The following is a 22291-nucleotide window of genomic DNA, read 5'->3' as shown; positions in this document are numbered from 1 at the left end:
GCCTAACCCTTGGTGACTCGACCTTCTCCTCTCCCGAGCCAGTTGTGGAGTTGCAGCGATGAGACAAGATTGTAATTACCAGAAATTGGGGAGAAACAGTGACAAAATAAATAAATGAATTAAAATTGGCATATAGACTTCTTTGGTCGACCATGGTGAGGCCTGTTCTGAGTGGAACCTGTCCAGTTAAACCGCTGTATGGTCTTGGCCACCGTGCTGCAGCTCAGTTTCAGGGTCTTGGCAATCTTCTTATATCCCAGGCCATCTTTATGTAGAGCAACAATTCTTTTTTTCAGATCCTCAGAGAGTTCTTTGCCATGGGGTGCCATGTTGAACTTCCAGTGAACAGTCAGTATGAGGGAGTGTGAGAGCGATGACACCAAATTTAACACACCTGCGCCCCATTCACACCTGAGACCTTGTAACACTAACGAGTCACATGACACCGGTGAGGGAAAATGGCTAATTGGGCCCAATTTGGACATTTTCACTGTGTACTCACTTTTGTTGCCAGCGGTTTAGACATTAATGGCTGTGTGTTGAGTTATTTTGAGGGGACAGCAAATTTACACTGTTATACAAGCTGTACACTCCCTACTTTACATTGTAGCAAAGTGTCATTTCTTCAGTGTTGTCACATGAAAAGATATACTCAAATATTTACAAAAATGTGAGGGGTGTACTCACTTTTGTGATATACTGTATATGTGATTCTGCACACTGCTACAACGTGGTATCTGTATGTGTATCTACACGGTGCCCTTCACACTGCTACAACATGGTATCTGTATGTGTATCTACACGGTGCCCTTCACACTGCTACAACGTGGTATCTGTATGTGTATCTACACGGTGCCCTTCACACTGCTACAACGTGGTATCTGTATGTGTATCTACACGGTGCCCTTCACACTGCTACAACGTGGTATCTGTATGTGTATCTACACGGTGCCCTTCACACTGCTACAACGTATCTGTATGTGTATCTACACGGTGCCCTTCACACTGCCACAACGTGGTATCTATATGTGAATCTTCACACTGCTACAACGTGGTATCTATATGTGATTCTTCACACTGCTACAACGTGGTATCTATATGTGATTCTTCACACTGCCACAACGTGGTATCTATATGTGATTCTTCACACTGCTACAACGTGGTATCTATATGTGTATCTGCACGGTGCCCTTCACACTGCTACAACGTGGTATCTATATGTGTATCTGCACGATGCCCTTCACACTGCTACAACGTGGTTTCTATATGTGTATCTACACGGTGCCCTTCACACTGCCACAATGTGGTATCTATATGTGTATCTACACGGTGCCCTTCACACTGCCACAACGTGGTGTCTATATGTGTATCTACACGGTGCCCTTCACCCTGCCACAACGTGGTATCTATATGTGATTCTTCACACTGCTACAACGTGGTATCTATATGTGATTCTTCACACTGCCACAACATGGTATCTATATGTGATTCTTCACACTGCCACAACGTGGTATCTATATGTGATTCTTCACACTGCCACAACGTGGTATCTATATGTGATTCTTTACACTGCCACAACGTGGTATCTATATGTGTATCTACACGGTGCCCTTCACACTGCCACAATGTGGTAGCTATGGGACAAGACAGGGGAAAAGTTAAGCCTCATGCTTCAACGCTCCTGGTAATTGCAGAAATTAACCTACTGTTTACTACATGGATCTACGTCAGCGGTCACCTACCTTTTCTGAATAAAGTTCCTGCTCGGAGTCAAAATGCAAGCCGCCATCTACTGATTAAACAGCGTAAGCCTATGCAACATTAACCAATTAAAAACAGTTCTGGAGCAATGAGGTCTGTGCAGTAGACTATAGGCACAGTAAATTATCCCTGCATATTGGCTATGCTCAGTAGGCTATAGGTCCAGTACATTATCCCTGAATATTGGCTATGCTCAGTAGGATATAGGCCCAGTACATTAACCCTGCATATTGGCTATGCTCAGTAGGCTATAGACCCAGTACATTATCCATGCATATTGGCTATGCTCAGTAGGCTATAGACCCAGTACATTATCCCTGCATATTGGCTATGCTCAGTAGGCTATAGACCCAGTACATTATCCATGCATATTGGCTATGCTCAGTAGGCTATAGACCCAATACATTATCCCTGCATATTGGCTATGCTCAGTAGGCTATAGGCTGCCTCTCACCCGACTCAGCGTCCCTCTGCCATCCTTCCCTCCACTGAGAAAAGGGGACACAGTCTTCCAGCTGATGGCGAAACTCATGCCTCATGCCCTCATGCCTCATGCCTCATGCGCTAATTAATGTTGTTACTCCTATGACCAGAGAAAGTTTAATATTCCTTTCTTTATAACAGACAAAAGCCAGGGCCAGCGGTCTAAGGTCTAAGGTCTAAGGTCTAAGGTCTGAGGTCTGAGGTCTAAGGTCTAAGGTCTGAGGTCTAAGTTCTGAGGTCTAAGGCCTGAGGTCTAAGGCCTGAGGCCTGAGGTCTAAGGTCTAAGGTTTGAGGTCTGAGGTCTAAGGTCTGAGGCCTAAGGTCTAAGGTCTAAGGCCTAAGGTCTAAGGTCTAAGGTCTGAGGTCTGAGGTCTGAGGTCTAAGGTCTGAGGTCTAAGGTCTAAGCCCTGAGGTCTGAGGTCTAAGGTCTAAGGCCTAAGGCACTGCATTGCAGTGTTGCGGCGTCACTACAGCCTGGGGTTTGATCCCAGGCAGTGTCTCAACTGGCCGGGACCGGGAGTCCCATAGGGCGGCGCACAATTGGCCCAGCATCGTCCGGGTTAGGGGAGGGTTTGGCAGGGAGGGCTTTACTTGGATCATCGTGCTCTAGCGACTCCTTGTGGCGGGTCGGGCGCCTGCAGGCTGACTTCGGTCGTCATTCGGATGGTGACACATTGGTGCAGCTGGCTCCCGGGTTAAGAGGAGAGCGGCTTGGCGGGTCATGTTTCAGAGGAGGACTCGACCTTCTACTCTCCCGAGCCCGTTGGGGAGTTGCAGCAATGAGACAAGATCGTAATATCTCAAAATTGGAGAGACCACTTTGATATACTCATTCATTACAGCTGCAGTGCTGATTTTAGGATGTGGAAGTTGGCAAAATGTGCATTTTATGGCTTATAAAGGTGTTGAATAAAGTGTTGACAGGCTGAATAACAACTTAAACATGAAAACATTAGCTCGGTGCTGTATTTGTTGAGTCTTTCTAGTCAAGGTTTTAGTTTTTAAATCTCACAGTATCAACTTTGCTGTGAGTTCAAGGCTTCTTTTTACAGTCAATGGCTTGAGGAAACTGTGCAGACAAGGTGTTCTGAGCTATCTGATTGGCCAATTGATTTCTATCTTCTGACTCATTAAATGGTTAAAAATGGAAACACTTTGCCTTACCGGCGCTAGGGCTGCTGAATCAAGTGCACCCACAGCCAACAGCACTGTAGGTGCACTGCTGAATCAAGTGCACCTACCTTCAACAGCACTAGGACTGCTGAATCAAGTGCACCCACAGCTAACAGCACTAGGGCTGCTGAATCAAGTGGACCCACAGGCAACGTCACTAGGGCTGCTGAATCAAGTGCACCCACAGACAACATCACTAGGGATGCTGAATCAAGTGCACCCACAATCAACATCACTAGGGCTGTTGAATCAAGTGCACCCATAGCCAACATCACTAGGGATGCTGAATCAAGTGCACCCACAATCAACATCACTAGGGCTGCTGAATCAAGTGCACCCACAGCCAACATCACTAGGGATGCTGAATCAAGTGCACCCATAGCCAACAGCACTGTAGGTGCACTGCTGAATCAAGTGCACCTACCGCCAACAGCACTAGGACTGCTGAATCAAGTGCACCCACAGCTAACGGCACTAGGGCTGCTGAATCAAGTGCACCCACAGTCAACATCACTAGGACTGCTGAATCAAGTGCACCCACAGTCAACATCACTAGGACTGCTGAATCAAGTGCACCCACAATCAACATCACTAGGGCTGCTGAATCAAGTACACCCACAGCCAACATCACTAGGGCTGCTAAATCAAGTGCACCCACAGCCAACATCACTAGGGATGCTGAATCAAGTGCACCCACAGTCAACATCACTAGGGCTGCTGAATCAAGTGCACCCACAGCCAACAGCACTAGGGCTGCTGAATCAAGTGCACCCACAGCCAACAGCACTAGGACTGCTGAATCAAGTGCACCTACCGCCAACAGCACTAGGACTGCTGAATGAAGTGCACCCACAGCTAATGGCACTAGGGGTGCTGAATCAAGTGCACCCACAGTCAACATCACTAGGGCTGCTGAATCAAGTGCACCCACAGCCAACATCACTAGGGATGCTGAATCAAGTGCACCCACAGTCAACATCACTAGGGCTGCTGAATCAAGTGCACCCACAGCCAACAGTACTAGGGCTGCTGAATCAAGTGCACCCATAGCCAACATCACTTGGGCTGCTGAATCAAGTGCACCCACAGCCAACATCACTAGTGCTGCTGAATCAAGTGCACCCATAGCCAACATCACTAGGGATGTAGAATCAAGTGCACCCACAGCCAACAGTGCCAAACAAATAAAACCAATTTGAATGCAAGGCTTTACAGTTGGGATTTTTACAAAAATGTTTGGTGATCGACTAGGAATGCCTTGGAGAACGGTTGGAGACCACTGGTGTAGAGAATCATTGTACTAAATTAATCTCTAAACTTCTGTGAAATATCTCTTCAATAACCAAAAATATTGTACTTTCACTTGTTTGAAGCTGGTGTACAACCCGAAAGTACAAGACGCAAAAATGAAACTTAAGAATGGGAAGCATAGAAGAAGTGCACATAGAATAGATCTACCGCTTCGTAGATTTGCTTTCAATGAGTCACATATCTATAACTTCTATTTCTATGTGAATTTGGGGTCACCCAGAGACATACAAATGGTATCCGCAAGTTCATCTGACTCTGGGGAATTAGGTAAAGGAAACTCCTGAAGAATCTATTTCATCAAAAGGCATCCCTGTTGTCTACAAAAACATGGGAAGATTAGATCATCTATGTGACAGGTTGTTTCTCTCCAGGCGTTTCGTCATGGTAACGTGCATGTGGTTTCTCTCCAGGCATGTCGTCATGGGAACGTGCAGCACCTGGAACATCTGCTGTTTTACGGAGCCGATATGAGCTCTCAGAATGCCTCAGGAAACACTGCCCTGCACCTGTGTGGTCTATACAACCAGGTAACACTACACCTGTGTGGTCTACACAACCAGGTAACACTACACCTGTGTGGTCTATACAACCAGGTAACACTACACCTGTGTGGTCTACACAACCAGGTAACACTACACCTGTGGTCTATACAACCAGGTAACACTACACCTGTGGTCTATACAACCAGGTAAGCAGGGCTGTTATGTGTGACTGACTGTGATGTTTCCTTTCTCAGGACGGCTGTGCCAGAGTTCTGCTGTTCAGAGGAACAAATAAAGACATTAAGAACTACAACAACCAAACAGCTTTTCAGGTAATGAACTACAACACAGAATGCAGTGTGATTTGGTATAGTTTTAATGCTTGTTTCTGACAATGGTTCACTGTGGATCCAAATAGAAAGATATATGTGTGTGTGTAGGTGGCCATCATTGCTGGGAATTTTGACCTGGCAGAGATCATTAAGATCCATAAGGCCTCAGACGTAGGTGAGTCCATCCTGGACCCTGTGTGTTAATGTCTGTGTTTAACCATGGGGAACCCTAACCCTTCTCTGTGTGTTAATGTCTGTGTTTAACCATGGGGAACCCTAACCCTTCTCTGTGTGTTAATGTCTGTGTTTAACCATGTGGATGTTGGGAACCCTAACTCTTCTGTGTGTGTTAATGTCTGTGTTTAACCATGTGGATGTTGGGAACCCTAACCCTTCTGTGTGTTAATGTCTGTGTTTAACCATGTGGAACCCTAACCCTTCTCTGTGTGTTAATGTCTGTGTTTAACCATGTGGATGTTGGGAACCCTAACCCTTCTCTGTGTGTTAATGTCTGTGTTTAACCATGTGGAACCCTAACCCTTCTCTGTTTCTCAGTGCCTTTCAGAGAGAGCCCTTCCTATTCCTCAAAGCGCCGACGTCTGGGTGGGGCCAATAATGTTGGTGTGTGTGGCTCATCATCTCCCCGTTCTCTGATTCGCTCAGCCAGCGACAACGCTCTGGAAAGCCCCGCCTCTTCTTCCCCCAGCCCCTCCCTCCACAGCCTGGAGAACACAAACACTTCCAACCGGCAGGCAGACACACACAGCCTTCGCAGACAGACACGGCGCCTCAGGTACACACGCAGCTGTCGCAGACAGACACGGCACCTCAGATAGACAGACACGGTGCCTCAGGTGCACAGACAGCCTTCGCAGACAGACTTGGCGCCTCAGGTGCACAGACAGCCTTCGCAGACGTGCACAGACAGCCTTCGCAGACAGACACGGCGCCTCAGGTGCACAGACAGCCTTCGCAGACAGACACGGCAACTCAGGTACACAGACAGCATTCGCAGACAGACACGGCGCCTCAGGTACACACACAGCGGTCGCAGACAGACACGGCGCCTCAGATACACACACAGACTTCGCAGACAGACATGGCGCCTCAGGTACACACACAGCCTTCGTAGGCAGACACGACGCCTCAGGTACACACACAGCCTTCGCAGGCAGACTCGGCGCCTCAGATACACACACAGACACACACAGACCGACCGACAGAGACACACAGACAGACAGGCAGACAGGCAGACAGGCAGACAGGCAGACAGGCACACAAATCAAATCAAATTTATTTATATAGCCCTTCCTACATCAGCTGATATCTCAAAGTGCTGTACAGAAACCCAGCCTAAAACCCCAAACAGCAAGCAATGCAGGTGTAGAAGCACGGTGGCTAGGAAAAACTCCCTAGAAAGGCCAATACCTAGGAAGAAACCTAGAGAGGAACCAGGCTATGTGGGGTGGCCAGTCCTCTTCTGGCTGTGCCGGGTGGAGATTATAACAGAACATGGCCAAGATGTTCAAATGTTCATAAATGACCAGCATGGTCGAATAATAATAAGGCAGAACAGTTGAAACTAGAGCAGCAGCACAGTCAGGTGGAAGTTGAAACTGGAGCAGCAGCATGGCCAGGTGGACTGGGGACAGCAAGGAGTCATCATGTCAGGTAGTCCTGGGGCATGGTCCTAGGGCTCAGGTCAGTTGAAACTGGAACAGCAGCATGGCCAGGTGGACTGGGGACAGCAAGGAGTCATCATGTCAGGTAGTCCTGGGGCATGGTCCTAGGGCTCAGGTCCTCCGAGAGAGAGAAAGAAAGAGAGAAGGAGAGAATTAGAGAACGCACACTTAGATTCACACAGGACACCGAATAGGACAGGAGAAGTACTCCAGATATAACAAACTGACCCCAGCCCCCCGACACATAAACTACTGCAGCATAAATACTGGAGGCTGAGACAGGAGGGGTCAGGAGACACTGTGGCCCCATCCGAGGATGACGTATACACAGACGTATACACACACACACAGGCAGACAGACAGAGATACACACCTGCCTGCGTGCTTGTGTGTGTATGTCTGTGTGTCCGTGCTTGTGTGTGTATGTCTGTGTGTCCGTGCTTGTGTGTGTATGTCTGTGTGTCCATGCTTATGTGTGTGTATGTCTGTGTGTGCGCGTGTGTGTATGTCTGTGTTTTCATGTGTGTTTGTATAGCCCGAGTGGCAGGCTACAGAGGGACCCCAGCCCGCCCCCATCTCCCCCCAGCCCAGTGCAGCATGGGAAACGTAGGCTGTACAGCGCCGTGCCGGGGAGGACGTTCATCGCTACCCGCTCTCACACACCGCAGGGCCCCGGAGAGATCAGCCTGCATCGTGGGGAGAGGGTCAAAGGTCAGACACTCCTCTCTCTCCAATCGGCTGTCTTTCCACACTGTCCAATTTGCTGTCTCCTCCTCACTGTCCAATCAGTTGTTAGAGGAACCAGCAGACAGGGACAGGGTTAGAGGAACTAACAGACAGGGAACTAACAGAAAGGGTTAGAGGAACTAACAGACAGGGAACTAACAGACAGGGTTAGAGGAACCAACAGACAGGGTTAGAGGAACTAACAGACAGGGAACTAACAGACAGGGTTAGATGAACTAACAGACAGGGTTAGAGGAACTAACAGACAGGGTTAGAGGAACTAACAGACAGGGTTAGAGGAACTAACAGACAGGGTTAGAGGAACTAACAGACAGGGTTAGAGGAACTAACAGACAGGGTTAGAGGAACTAACAGACAGGGTTAGAGGAACTAACAGACAGGGAACTAACAGACAGGGTTAGAGGAACTAACAGACAGGGTTAGAGGAACTTGCAGACAGGGAACTAACAGACAGGGAACTAACAGACAGGGTTAGAGGTGCTAACAGACAGGGAACTAACAGGCAGGGTTAGAGGTGCTAACAGACAGGAAACTAACAGACAGGGTTAGAGGAACCAACATACAGGGTTAGAGGAACTAACAGACGGGGTTAGAGGTGCTAACAGACAGGGAACTAACAGACAGGGTTAGAGGTGCTAACAGACAGGGAACCAACAGACAGGGTTAGAGGTGCTAACAGACAGGGAACTAACAGACAGGGTTAGAGGAACCAACAGACAGGGTTAGAGGAACCAACAGACATGGTTAGAGGAACTAACAGACAGGGTTAGAGGAACTAACATACAGGGAACTAACAGACGGGGTTAGAGGAACTAACAGACAGGGTTAGAGGAACTAACAGACAGGGAACTAACAGACAGGGTTAGAGGAACTAACAGACAGGGAACTAACAGACAGGGTTAGAGGAACTAACAGACAGGGAACTAACAGACAGGGTTAGAGGAACTAACAGACAGGGTTAGAGGAACCAACAGACAGGGAACTAACAGACAGGGTTAGAGGAACTAACAGACAGGGAACTAACAGACAGGGTTAGAGGAACTAACAGACAGGGTTAGAGGAACTAACAGACAGGGAAGTAACAGACAGGGTTAGAGGAACCAACAGACAGGGTTAGAGGAACCAACAGACAGGGTTAGAGGAACTAACAGACAGGGTTAGAGGAACTAACAGACAGGGTTAGAGGTGCTAACAGACAGGGAACTAACAGACAGGGTTAGAGGTGCTAACAGACAGGGAACCAACAGACAGGGTTAGAGGTGCTAACAGACAGGGAACTAACAGACAGGGTTACAGGAACTAACAGACAGGGTTAGAGGAACTAACAGACAGGGAACTAACAGACGGGGTTAGAGGAACTAACAGACAGGGTTAGAGGAACTAACAGACAGGGTTAGAGGAACTAACAGACAGGGTTAGAGGAACTAACAGACAGGGTTAGAGGAACTAACAGACAGGGTTAGAGGAACTAACAGACAGGGTTAGAGGAACTAACAGACAGGGTTAGAGGAACTAACAGACAGGGTTAGAGGAACTAACAGACAGGGTTAGAGGAACTAACAGACACGGTTAGAGGAACTAACAGACAGGGAACTAACAGACAGGGTTAGAGGAACCAACAGTCAGGGTTAGAGGAACCTACAGACAGGGAAATAACAGACAGGGTTAGAGGAACCAACAGTCAGAGTTAGAGGTACTAACAGACAGGGTTAGAGGTACTAACAGACAGGGAACTAACAGACAGGGTTAGAGGTACTAACAGACAGGGAACTAACAGACAGGGTTACAGGGACCAACATTCCTATATTAATATGTAAAATTGTTCCAGTGCTGAGTATAGGAGAAGGGGGGAATGCAATAGTTTATACAGTATAGTATTATGCATATATTCCTATGTTAATATATTCTACTGTTCCAGTGCTGAGTATAGGAGAAGGAGGGTTCTGGGAGGGTTCAGTTAAAGGACGGACCGGATGGTTTCCTGCTGACTGTGTTGAAGAGGTCCAGATGAGACAGTACGACCCACGCCTAGGTAACACACAAACGTTTTGTTCTCTCCTCGTGGGGACCTAAAAGTGATTTACTTCCAAAATCCTAACCCCAAACCCTAACCCTAAATATAACTCTAACTCTAACCCTGGTCCTAATTGTACCCCTATCCCTAAACCTAACCCCAAAGCAATTTTCCTCACGGGGACTTGGGAAATGTCCCCACGAGGGAGAGTTTTCCTTGTTTTACTATCCTTGTGTGGGAATTTTGGGGATTTAAAGTCCCCACAAGGACAGGAGAACCAACCCTCATACACATCATACTGTGTGTTCTGCTTAGCCTATTGCAGGTCCTCTAACCCACATTCTCCCTCTAATGGAAGAGGAGGACATGTTTCAGAGAATGAGGACATGTCTCTTGACTGAAGTGTGTGTGATTTGTGTGCGTGTGTGCTTGCGTGCATGTGCGTTGGCTGGTGTATGTAGAAACACGAGAGGATCGCACCAAGAGGCTTTTCAGACATTACACCGTGGGTTCCTATGACAACTACACTTCCTACAGGTAGCTAATGTGCACACACACACACACACACACACACACACACACACATTATAAGTCCACTTCTATTGTATAACTGATCCTTGCCCTCTGACCCCAGTGATTATGTCATCGAGGAGAAGAGTTCTGTGCTACAGAAGAGAGACAGTGAAGGATTTGGCTTCGTCCTCCGTGGAGCTAAAGGTAAAGAGGGTTGGAATGTACCTAGGGTTAGGAAAATGTATCTAGGGTTAGGAAAATGTACCTAGGGTTAGGAAAATGTATCTAGGGTTAGGAGAATGTATCTAGGGTTAGGAGAATGTTTCTAGGGGTAGGAGAATGTATCTCGGGTTAGGGGTAGGAGAATGTATCTCGGGTTAGGAGTAGGAGAATGTATCTCGGGTTAGGAGAATGTATCTCGGGTTAGGGGTAGGAGAATGTATCTCGGGTTAGGGGTAGGAGAATGTATCTATGGTTAGGGGTAGGAGAATGTATCTATGGTTAGGAGAATGTATCTATGGTTAGGAGAATGTATCTATGGTTAGGAGAATGTATCTATGGTTAGGAGAATGTATCTATGGTTAGGAGAATGTATCTATGGTTAGGAGAATGTATCTATGGTTAGGAGAATGTATCTATGGTTAGGAGAATGTATCTATGGTTAGGAGAATGTATCTATGGTTAGGAGAATGTATCTATGGTTAGGAGAATGTATCTATGGTTAGGAGAATGTATCTATGGTTAGGAGAATGTATCTATGGTTAGGAGAATGTATCTATGGTTAGGAGAATGTATCTATGGTTAGGAGAATGTATCTATGGTTAGGAGAATGTATCTAGGGTTAGGAGAATGTACCTAGGGTTAGGAGAATGTACCTAGGGTTAGGAGAATGTACCTAGGGTTAGGAGAATGTACCTAGGGTTAGGAGAATGTACCTAGGGTTAGGAGAATGTACCTAGGGTTAGGAGAATGTACCTAGGGTTAGGAGAATGTACCTAGGGTTAGGAGAATGTACCTAGGGTTAGGAGAATGTACCTAGGGTTAGGAGAATGTATCTAGGGTTAGGAGAATGTATCTAGGGTTAGGAGAATGTATCTAGGGTTAGGGTTAGGAGAATGTTTCTAGGGTTAGGAGAATGTATCTAGGGTTAGGAGAATGTACCTAGGGTTAGGGTTAGGAGAATGTACCTAGGGTTAGGAGAATGTACCTAGGGTTAGGAGAATGTACCTAGGGTTAGGAGAATGTACCTAGGGTTAGGAGAATGTATCTAGGGTTAGGAGAATGTATCTAGGGTTAGGGTTAGGAGAATGTTTCTAGGGTTAGGAGAATGTTTCTAGGGTTAGGAGAATGTTTCTAGGGTTAGGAGAATGTTTCTAGGGTTAGGAGAATGTTTCTAGGGTTAGGAGAATGTTTCTAGGGTTAGGAGAATGTTTCTAGGGTTAGGAGAATGTATCTCGGGTTAGGGGTAGGAGAATGTATCTAGGTTAGGAGAATGTATCTATGGTTAGGAGAATGTATCTAGGGTTAGGGGAATGTATCTAGGGTTAGGGTTAGGAGAATGTACCTAGGGTTAGGAGAATGTACCTAGGGTTAGGAGAATGTATCTAAGGTTAGGGTTAGGAGAATGTATCTAAGGTTAGGGTTAGGAGAATGTATCTAAGGTTAGGGTTAGGAGAATGTATCTAAGGTTAGGGTTAGGAGAATGTATCTAGGGTTAGGAGAATGTACCTAGGGTTAGGAGAATGTACCTAGGGTTAGGAGAATGTACCTAGGGTTAGGAGAATGTACCTAGGGTTAGGAGAATGTACCTAGGGTTAGGAGAATGTATCTAAGGTTAGGGTTAGGAGAATGTATCTAAGGTTAGGGTTAGGAGAATGTATCTAAGGTTAGGGTTAGGAGAATGTATCTAAGGTTAGGGTTAGGAGAATGTATCTAAGGTTAGGGTTAGGAGAATGTACCTAGGGTTAGGGTTAGGAGAATGTACCTAGGGTTAGGAGAATGTACCTAGGGTTAGGAGAATGTATCTAAGGTTAGGGTTAGGAGAATGTATCTAAGGTTAGGGTTAGGAGAATGTATCTAAGGTTAGGGTTAGGAGAATGTATCTAAGGTTAGGGTTAGGAGAATGTATCTAGGGTTAGGAGAATGTACCTAGGGTTAGGAGAATGTACCTAGGGTTAGGAGAATGTACCTAGGGTTAGGAGAATGTACCTAGGGTTAGGAGAATGTACCTAGGGTTAGGAGAATGTACCTAGGGTTAGGAGAATGTACCTAGGGTTAGGAGAATGTACCTAGGGTTAGGAGAATGTATCTAGGGTTAGGAGAATGTATCTAGGGTTAGGAAAATGTATCTAGGGTTTGGAGAATGTATCTAGGGCTAGGAGAATGTCTCTAGGATTAGGAGAATGTATCTAGGGTTAGGAGAATATACCTAGGGTTAGGAGAATGTATCTAGGGTTAGGAAAATGTATCTAGGGTTAGGAGAATGTATCTACGGTTAGGAGGATGTATCTAGGGTTAGGAGAATGTATCTAGGGTTAGGAGAATGTACCTAGGGTTAGGGTTAGGAGAATGTACCTAGGGTTAGGAGAATGTACCTAGGGTTAGGAGAATGTACCTAGGGTTAGGAGAATGTACCTAGGGTTAGGAGAATGTATCTAAGGTTAGGGTTAGGAGAATGTATCTAGGGTTAGGAGAATGTATCTAGGGTTAGGAGAATGTATCTAGGGTTAGGAGAATGTATCTAGGGTTAGGAGAATGTATCTAGGGTTAGGAGAATGTATCTAGGGTTAGGAGAATGTCTCTAGGGTTAGGAGAATGTCTCTAGGGTTAGGAGAATGTCTCTAGGGTTAGGAGAATGTCTCTAGGGTTAGGAGAATGTCTCTAGGGTTAGGAGAATGTCTCTAGGGTTAGGAGAATGTCTCTAGGGTTAGGAGAATATACCTAGGGTTAGGAGAATGTATCTAGGGTTAGGAGAATGTATCTAGGGTTAGGAAAATGTATCTAGGGTTAGGAGAATGTATCTAGGGTTAGGAGGATGTATCTAGGGTTAGGAGGATGTATCTAGGGTTAGGAGAATGTCTCTAGGGTTAGGAGAATGTCTCTAGGGTTAGGAGAATGTATCTAGGGTTAGGGTTCGGAGAATGTACCTAGGGTTAGGATAATGTATCTAGGGTTAGGAGAATGTATCTAGGGTTAGGAGAATGTATCTAGGGTTAGGAGAATGTATCTAGGGTTAGGAGAATGTTCCTAGGGTTAGGAGAATGTCTCTAGGGTTAGGAGAATGTATCTAGGGTTAGGAGAATGTATCTACGGTTTGGAGAATGTATCTAGGGTTAGGAGAATGTATCTAGGGTTAGGAGAATGTATCTAGGGTTAGGAGAATGTACCTAGGGTTATGAGAATGTACCTAGGGTTAGGAGAATGTACCTAGGGTTAGGAGAATGTACCTAGGGTTAGGAGAATGTACCTAGGGTTATGAGAATGTACCTAGGGTTATGAGAATGTACCTAGGGTTATGAGAATGTACCTAGGGTTAAGAGAATGTACCTAGGGTTATGAGAATGTACCTAGGGTTATGAGAATGTACCTAGGGTTATGAGAATGTACCTAGGGTTATGAGAATGTACCTAGGGTTATGAGAATGTATCTAGGGTTAGGAGAATGTATCTAGGGTTAGGAGAATGTATCTACGGTTTGGAGAATGTATCTAGGGTTAGGGTTAGGAGAATGTATCTAGGTTAGGAGAATGTATCTACGGTTTGGAGAATGTATCTAGGGTTAGGGTTAGGGTTAGGAGAATGTATCTAGGTTAGGAGAATGTGGGGCGGCAAGGTAGCCCAGTGGTTAGAACGTTGGACTAGTAACCGAAAGGTTGCAAGTTCGAATCCCCGAGCTGACAAGGTACAAATCTGTCGTTCTGCCCCTGAACAGGCAGTTAACCCACTGTTCCTAGGCCGTCATTGAAAATAAGAATTTGTTCTTAACTGACTTGTCAGTGTCTAGGGTTAGGAGAATGTATCAGGGTTAGAAGAATGTATCTAGGTTAGGAGAATGTCTAGACAATGATATTAAATCAGTAACATAACTCAAATTTAAGACACATAGATTGTGTCTGTGTGTGTCTGTGTGTCTGTGTGTGTCTGTGTCTGTGTGTGTGTGTCTGTGTGTGTGTGTGTGTGTGTAGCGGAGACCCCAATAGAGGAGTTTGCTCCTACGCCAGCGTTCCCGGCGCTGCAGTACCTGGAGTCTGTGGACTTGGAGGGCGTGGCCTGGAGGGCAGGGCTTCGCACTGGGGACTTCCTCATTGAGGTAAACACACACCATAGAGATGTATAGAGATCACAACGTATCTATTCCATTATACACACCATAGAGATGTATAGATATCACAATGTTGTATCTGTTCATTATACTCACCATAGAGATGTATAGATATCACAGCATATCTATTCCATTATACTCACCATAGAGATGTATAGGTATCACAGCATATCTATTCCATTATACTCACCATAGAGATGTATAGGTATCACAGGGTATCTATTCCATTATACTCACCATAGAGATGTATAGGTATCACAGGGTATCTATTCCATTATACTCACCATAGAGATGTATAGGTATCACAGGGTATCTATTCCATTATACTCACCATAGAGATGTATAGGTATCACAGGGTATCTATTCCATTATACTCACCATAGAGATGTATAGGTATCACAGGGTATCTATTCCATTATACTCACCATAGAGATGTATCGGTATCACAGGGTATCTATTCCATTATACTCACCATAGAGATGTATAGGTATCACAGCATATCTATTCCATTATACTCACCATAGAGATGTATAGGTATCACAGGGTATCTATTCCATTATACTCACCATAGAGATGTATAGGTATCACAGGGTATCTATTCCATTATACTCACCATAGAGATGTATAGATATCACAGCATATCTATTCCATTATACTCACCATAGAGATGTATAGATATCACAGCATATCTATTCCATTATACTCACCATAGAGATGTATAGGTATCACAGTGTATCTATTCCATTATACTCACCATAGAGATGTATAGATATCACAGCATATCTATTCCATTATACTCACCATAGAGATGTATAGGTATCACAGGGTATCTATTCCATTATACTCACCATAGAGATGTATAGGTATCACAGGGTATCTATTCCATTATACTCACCATAGAGATGTATAGATATCACAGTGTTTCTGTTCCCTCATACTCCTCACCATAGAGATGTATAGGTATCACAGTGTTTCTGTTCCCTCATACTCCTCACCATAGAGATGTATAGAGATCACAACATTGCACCTGTCTCATTATGACAGCAGTGGCAGTTCTAACTTGTATGGCTCGAACCCCCCCCCCCCCCCCCCTAACCCCCCCCCCAAAATAAATCACCATTCTTCACGAACTGTAATTGTTATTCAGACATTTGGAACAACACAAATAAATAATCGTAACATTGAAACGTATATAAATACAAAAACAAGACTCATAAACATCAAAAGGAAATAACGAAGACAAATAGAAACAACTTGTAGTATATAAATACAAAAATAAGACTCATAAACATCAAAAGGAAATAACGAAGACAAATAGAAACAACTTGTAGTTTATAAATACAAAAACAAGACTCATAAACATCAAAAGGAAATAACGAAGACAAATAGAAACAACTTGTAGTTTATAAATACAAATAAAAAGGTAATCTAATTATTGCACTAATACAAAAACACACAAATAAAACTACAATTGCACAAATACAACATCACACAAATACAAACTTATAAAGAAGAGAACCTGATTATTACACTATTGGTCTTCAAACAAGAAACAAACTAAATTGCACAAATGCCATCTAAACCCTGACCTTTCTTGCCTTCCTTGATGCAAAGTCATCAATTTCATCATCATAAGAAGTCTTCTCAGCAATTATATGGTTAATACTGATGACAGCAAGGCCACTAAGGCGTTCCTATGACATGGTGAACCTCAGGTAGGACTTGATGAGCTTCAGCTTTGAAAAGGTCCTCTCTGCTTCAGCTACGGTCACTGGAAGAGTGAGACAAATTCTGAGAGCAGTCCACAAATTTGGATACATTTCTGAGAGCTCCATTTCGTGTAGAAATATCAGCAGCTCAAGCAGGGTCATGATCTTCGATGGCAAGTTCTTCCGTTCCTGTGCAAGCTCTCTGCCATCCAAGTCTGAGTGTTCTTTTAGTGCAGTGTCATACTCAGGGCCTCACAATGTTCTGTCAGCTCCTCATTTGAGAGACTTTGGAAGGTTGACAGCACTCCAAACTTCTCTCCCACATTTCCCACATTGTGGAAAAAAAGGGCTGAGGTTGCAGCGTCAACAACGACATTGAAAAAATGTCACCACAAGCGTCTTCAGGGCATCACTCAAAGACTCATCAAATGATTTGAATGAAAAGTGCTGCTTTGTGGACCTCAGCCTTTTTTGTTGTAGAACGGCCTCTACATTCATACCCTCGCAAATATCCTTGGTTGAAGTTTGTGCAGTCATAAAGTCCGTTGCCCTGTAGCTGCTGAGACCTCTCTCTGTCTTTCTGAGAAGACTTACTGCAACATCCTAATGCATACTGGGAGACGGCATCAGCTTGCTCACATGTTGGATCTGGCTCAAGATGTCATGCCACACCACTGTACAGATGCTGAAGCGGTATGATCCCACCTCCTCTGACAAGGACTGGGCCTCAATCTTTATCACAGGGTCTTTGGTTTGATCCCTCACCTCAATCAGTGGCTCTCTCACTGTGGCTGCCTGATACCTCAGTGGCTCTCTCACCGTGGCTGCCTGATACCTCAGTGCCTCTCTCACCGTGGCTGCCTGATACCTCAGTGCCTCTCTCACCGTGGCTGCCTAATACCTCAGTGACTCTCTCACCTCTGCTGCCTGATACCTCAGTGGCTCTCTCACCGCTGCTGCCTGATACCTCAGTGGCTCTCTCACCGCTGCTGCCTGATACCTCAGTGGCTCTCTCATCGTGGCTGCCTGATACCTCAGTGGCTCTCTCACCGTGGCTGCCTGATACCTCAGTGGCTCTCTCACCGCTGCTGCCTGATACCTCAGTGGCTCTCTCATCGTGGCTGCCTGATACCTCAGTGGCTCTCTCACCGTGGCTGCCTGATACCTCAGTGGCTCTCTCACTGCTGCTGCCTGATACCTCAGTGGCTCTCTCATCGTGGCTGCCTGATACCTCAGTGGCTCTCTCACCGCTGCTGCCTGATACCTCAGTGGCTCTCTCACCGTGGCTGCCTGATACCTTTCATTTCACAGAAACCAGAAAAAAAATGCAACAATATGTCTCTGAAACGATATATTCACAGTATTATGAATGAATTGTGGTTTATTTGGTAGCATTTCACAATGTGTCTGATTTTATTAATTGCATTAGTACTGTACAAAGATAGAGGTTCACTATTTGATAGATTCCCCCGCTCCCCCTACCTCGGGCTTCCAGTGGGGAGACCTGAGGTTAACCTACCCCCGCCCCCCCCTACCTCGGGCTTCCAGTGGGGAGACCTGAGGTTAACCTACCCCCGCCCCCCCCCTACCTCGGGCTTCCCGTGGGGAGACCTGAGGTCAACCTACCCCCTCCCCATCTGGCACTTCTGAGTGGGAGACCTTCCCAGGCAGTAGCCTGCCTAGTTCACAAACTAGAATCAGGTCACCCACTCCAACAAGGTTAATTGACCCACATTCCCACACGGTGACATGATTTAATTGATGTGATGTGCAAATGAGCGATTGAAAACCGATCGAGCAAATGTCACCATTCCAAATTTTTTGGTGCGGGTGCCCGACAAGATGCCGCCCATGTCTCCCCGGGAGGCCGCCCATGTCTCCCCGGGAGGCCGCCCATGTCTCCCCGGGAGGCCGCCCATGTCTCCCCGGGAGGCCGCCCATGTCTCCCATACCTAAATCCGCCGCTGCCACAGTGCCATTGAGACCAAGTAGCCGATGTTCTTGTTCTACTACTTCTACGAGTTGGTTAACAAACTGAAAGGGTGCTTACTGCCCCCTGGAAGGTGTAGTCTGAACAGGTTTAAAGACAAGGTTGATGATTTACTGCCCCCTGGAGGGTGTAGTCTGAACAGGTTTAAAGACAAGGTTGGTGATTTACTGCCCCCTGGAGGGTGTAGTCTGAACAGGTTTAAAGACAAGGTTGATGATTTACTGCCCCCTGGAGGGTGTAGTCTGAACAGGTTTAAAGACAAGGTTGGTGATTTACTGCCCCCTGGAGGTTGTAGTCTGAACAGGTTTAAAGACAAGGTTGGTGATTTACTGCCCCCTGGAGGGTGTAGTCTGAACAGGTTTAAAGACAAGGTTGATGATTTACTGCCCCCTGGAGGGTGTAGTCTGAACAGGTTTAAAGACAAGGTTGATGATTTACTGCCCCCTGGAGGGTGTAGTCTGAACAGGTTTAAAGACAAGGTTGGTGATTTACTGCCACCTTCTGTATGGAATGTTTTCTCACCAGTCTAATTAATTGGCTGATCCCTCCTAATGACCTGGATGGAAACATATGATTAGGCAGGGGCGTATGCTTTATGGTTAACGAGACGTGGTGTGGTCACAACCACATACAGGAACTCAAGTCCTTCTGTTCACCTGATTTAGAATTCCTCACAAATGTCAACCACATTATCTACCAAGGGAATTCTCTTCGATTATAATCACAGCCGTATATATTCCCCCCCAAGCAGACACATCGATGGCTCTGAACGAACTTTATTTGACTCTTTGCAAACTGGAATCCACATATCCTGAGGCTGCATTAATTGTAGCTCGGGATTTTAATCTGAAAACAAGACTCCCTAAATTGTATCAGCATATCGATTGCGCAACCAGGGCTGGTAAAACCTTGAATCATTGCTATTCTAACTTCCGCGACGCATATAAGGCCCTCCCCCGCCCTCCTTTCGGAAAAGCTGACCACGACTCCATTTTGTTGCTCCCTGCTTACAGACAGAAGCTAAAACAAGAAGCTCCCGCGCTGAGGTCTGTTCAACCCTGGTCCGACCAATCTGATTCCACGCTCCAAGACTGCTTCCATCACGTGGACTGGGATATGTTTCGTATTGCGTCAAACAACAACATTGACGAATACGCTGATTCGGTGAGCGAGATCATTAGAACGGGCATTGAAGATGTCGTTCCCATAGCAACAATTAAAACATTCCCAAACCAGAAACCGTGGATTGATGGCAGCATTCGCGTGAAACTGAAAGCACGAACCACTGCTTTTAATCAGGGCAAGGTGACCGGAAACATGACCGAATACAAACAGTGTAGCTATTCCCTCCGCAAGGCAATCAAACAAGCTAAGCGTCAGTATAGAGACAAAGTAGAATCGCAATTCAACGGCTCAGACACAAGAGGTATGTGGCAGGGTCTACAGTCAATCACGGATTACAAAAAGAAAACCAGCCCAGTCACGGACCAGGATGTCTTGCTTCCAGGCAGACTAAATAACTTTTTTGCCCGCTTTGAGGACAATACAGTGCCACTGACACGGCCCGCAACCAAAACATGCGGACTCTCCTTCACTGCAGCCGAGGTGAGTAAAACATTTAAACGTGTTAACCTTCGCAAGGCTGCAGGCCCAGACGGCATCCCTAGCCGCACCCTCAGAGCATGCACAGACCAGCTGGCTGGTGTGTTTACGGACATATTCAATCAATCCTTACCCCAGTCTGCTGTTCCCACACGCTTCAAGAGGGCCATCATTGATCCTGTTCCCAAGAAAGCTAAGATAACTGAGCTAAAAGACTACCGCCCCGTAGAACTCACTTCCGTCATCATGAAGTGCTTTGAGACACTAGTCAAGGACCATATCACCTCCACCCTACCTGACACCCTAGACCCACTCCAGTTTGCTTACCGCCCAAATAGGTCCACAGACGATGCAATCTCAACCACACTGCACACTGCCCTAACCCATCTGGACAAGAGGAATACCTATGTGAGAATGCTGTTCATCGACTACAGCTCAGCATTTAACACCATAATACCCTCCAAACTCATCATCAAGCTCGAGACCCTAGGTCTCGACCCCGCCCTGTGCAACTGGGTACTGGACTTCCTGAAGGGCCGACCCCAGGTGGTGAGGGTAGGTAACAACATCTCCACCCCGCTGATCCTCAACACTGGGGCCCCACAAGGGTGCGTTCTGAGCCCTCTCCTGTACTCCCTGTTCACCCACGACGTGGCCATGCACGCCTCCAACTCAATCATCAAGTTTGCGGTAGGCTTGATTACCAACAACGACGAGACGGCCTACAGGGAGGAGGTGAGGGCCCTCGGAGTGTGGTGTCAGGAAAATAACCTCACACTCAACATCAACAAAACTAAGGAGATGATTGTGGACTTCAGGAAACAGCAGAGGGAACACCCCCCTATCCACATCGATGGGACAGTAGTGGAGAGGGTAGTAAGTTTTAAGTTCCTCGGAGTACACATCACAGACAAACTGAATTGGTCCACCCACACAGACAGCATCGTGAAGAAGGCGCAGCAGCGCCTCTTCAACCTCAGGAGGCTGAAGAAATTCGGCTTGTCACCAAAAGCACTCACAAACTTCTACAGATGCACAATCGAGAGCATCCTGTCGGGCTGTATCACCGCCTGGTACGGCAACTGCTCTGCCCACAACCGTAAGGCTCTCCAGAGGGTAGTGAGGTCTGCACAATGCATCACCGGGGGCAAACTATCTGCCCTCCAGGAAACCTACACCACCCAATGTCACAGGAAGGCCATGAAGATCATCAAGGACAACAACCACCCGAGCCACTGCCTGTTCACCCCGCTATCATCCAGAAGGCGAGGTCAGTACAGGTGCTACAGCTGGGACCGAGAGACTGAAAAACAGCTTCTACCTCAAGGCCATCAGACTGTTAAACAGCCACCACTAACATTGAGTGGCTGCTGCCAACACACTGACTCAACTCCAGCCACTTTAATAATGGGAATTGATGGGAATTGATGTAAAATATATCACTAGCCACTTTAAACAATGCTACTTAATGTAATGTTTACATACCCTACATTATTCATCTCATATGTATACATATATACTGTACTCTATATCATCTACTGCATCTTTATGTAATACATGTATCACTAGCCACTTTAAACTATGCCACTTTGTTTACATACTCATCTCATATCGGGGCGGCAGCGTAGCCTAGTGGTTAGAGCGTTGGACTAGTAACCGGAAGGTTGCGAGTTCAAACCCCCGAGCTGACAAGGTACAAATCTGTCGTTCTGCCCTGAACAGGCAGTTAACCCACTGTTCCCAGGCCGTCATTGTAAATAAGAATTAGTTCTTAACTGACTTGCCTAGTTAAATAAAGGTTAAAAAAAACCTGCCTGGTGTCCTTGTTCTTCATGATGCTCTCTGCGCTTTTAACGGACCTCTGAGACTATCACAGTGCAGGTGCATTTATACGGAGACTTGATTACACACAGGTGGATTGTATTTATCATCATTAGTCATTTAGGTCAACATTGGATCATTCAGAGATCCTCACTGAACTTCTGGAGAGAGTTTGCTGCACTGAAAGTAAAGGGGCTGAATAATTTGTTAAAGTTTGAAATATCCAATAAATGTCATTCCACTTCATGATTGTGTCCCACTTGTTGTTGATTCTTCACAAAAAAATACAGTTTTATATCTTTATGTTTGAAGCCTGAAATTTGGCAAAAGGTCGCAAAGTACAAGGGGGCC

The 22291-nt window shown here is 45.9% G+C and overlaps 1 protein-coding gene across 1 annotated transcript in view; it reads left to right on the top strand.

The window, feature by feature from the left end:
- Nucleotides 1-22291, top strand: part of LOC109884624 (SH3 and multiple ankyrin repeat domains protein 3) — a 73738-nt gene that overhangs the window by 34682 nt on the left and 16765 nt on the right. Inside the window, exons 8-16 of the mRNA XM_031816239.1 lie at nt 5139-5255; nt 5465-5542; nt 5651-5717; nt 6098-6335; nt 7760-7935; nt 9890-10003; nt 10447-10522; nt 10620-10702; nt 14682-14806. Coding sequence (XP_031672099.1) covers nt 5139-5255; nt 5465-5542; nt 5651-5717; nt 6098-6335; nt 7760-7935; nt 9890-10003; nt 10447-10522; nt 10620-10702; nt 14682-14806 — 1074 coding nt within the window. The remainder of the gene's footprint in view (nt 1-5138; nt 5256-5464; nt 5543-5650; nt 5718-6097; nt 6336-7759; nt 7936-9889; nt 10004-10446; nt 10523-10619; nt 10703-14681; nt 14807-22291) is intronic.

The sequence above is a fragment of the Oncorhynchus kisutch genome, unplaced genomic scaffold, assembly GCF_002021735.2.
Source record: "Oncorhynchus kisutch isolate 150728-3 unplaced genomic scaffold, Okis_V2 scaffold767, whole genome shotgun sequence".
In the NCBI taxonomy this organism is placed as follows: domain Eukaryota; kingdom Metazoa; phylum Chordata; class Actinopteri; order Salmoniformes; family Salmonidae; genus Oncorhynchus; species Oncorhynchus kisutch.
The sequence above is the reverse complement of the archived record's forward strand: the minus strand, read 5'-3'. Positions and strand labels throughout refer to the sequence as shown.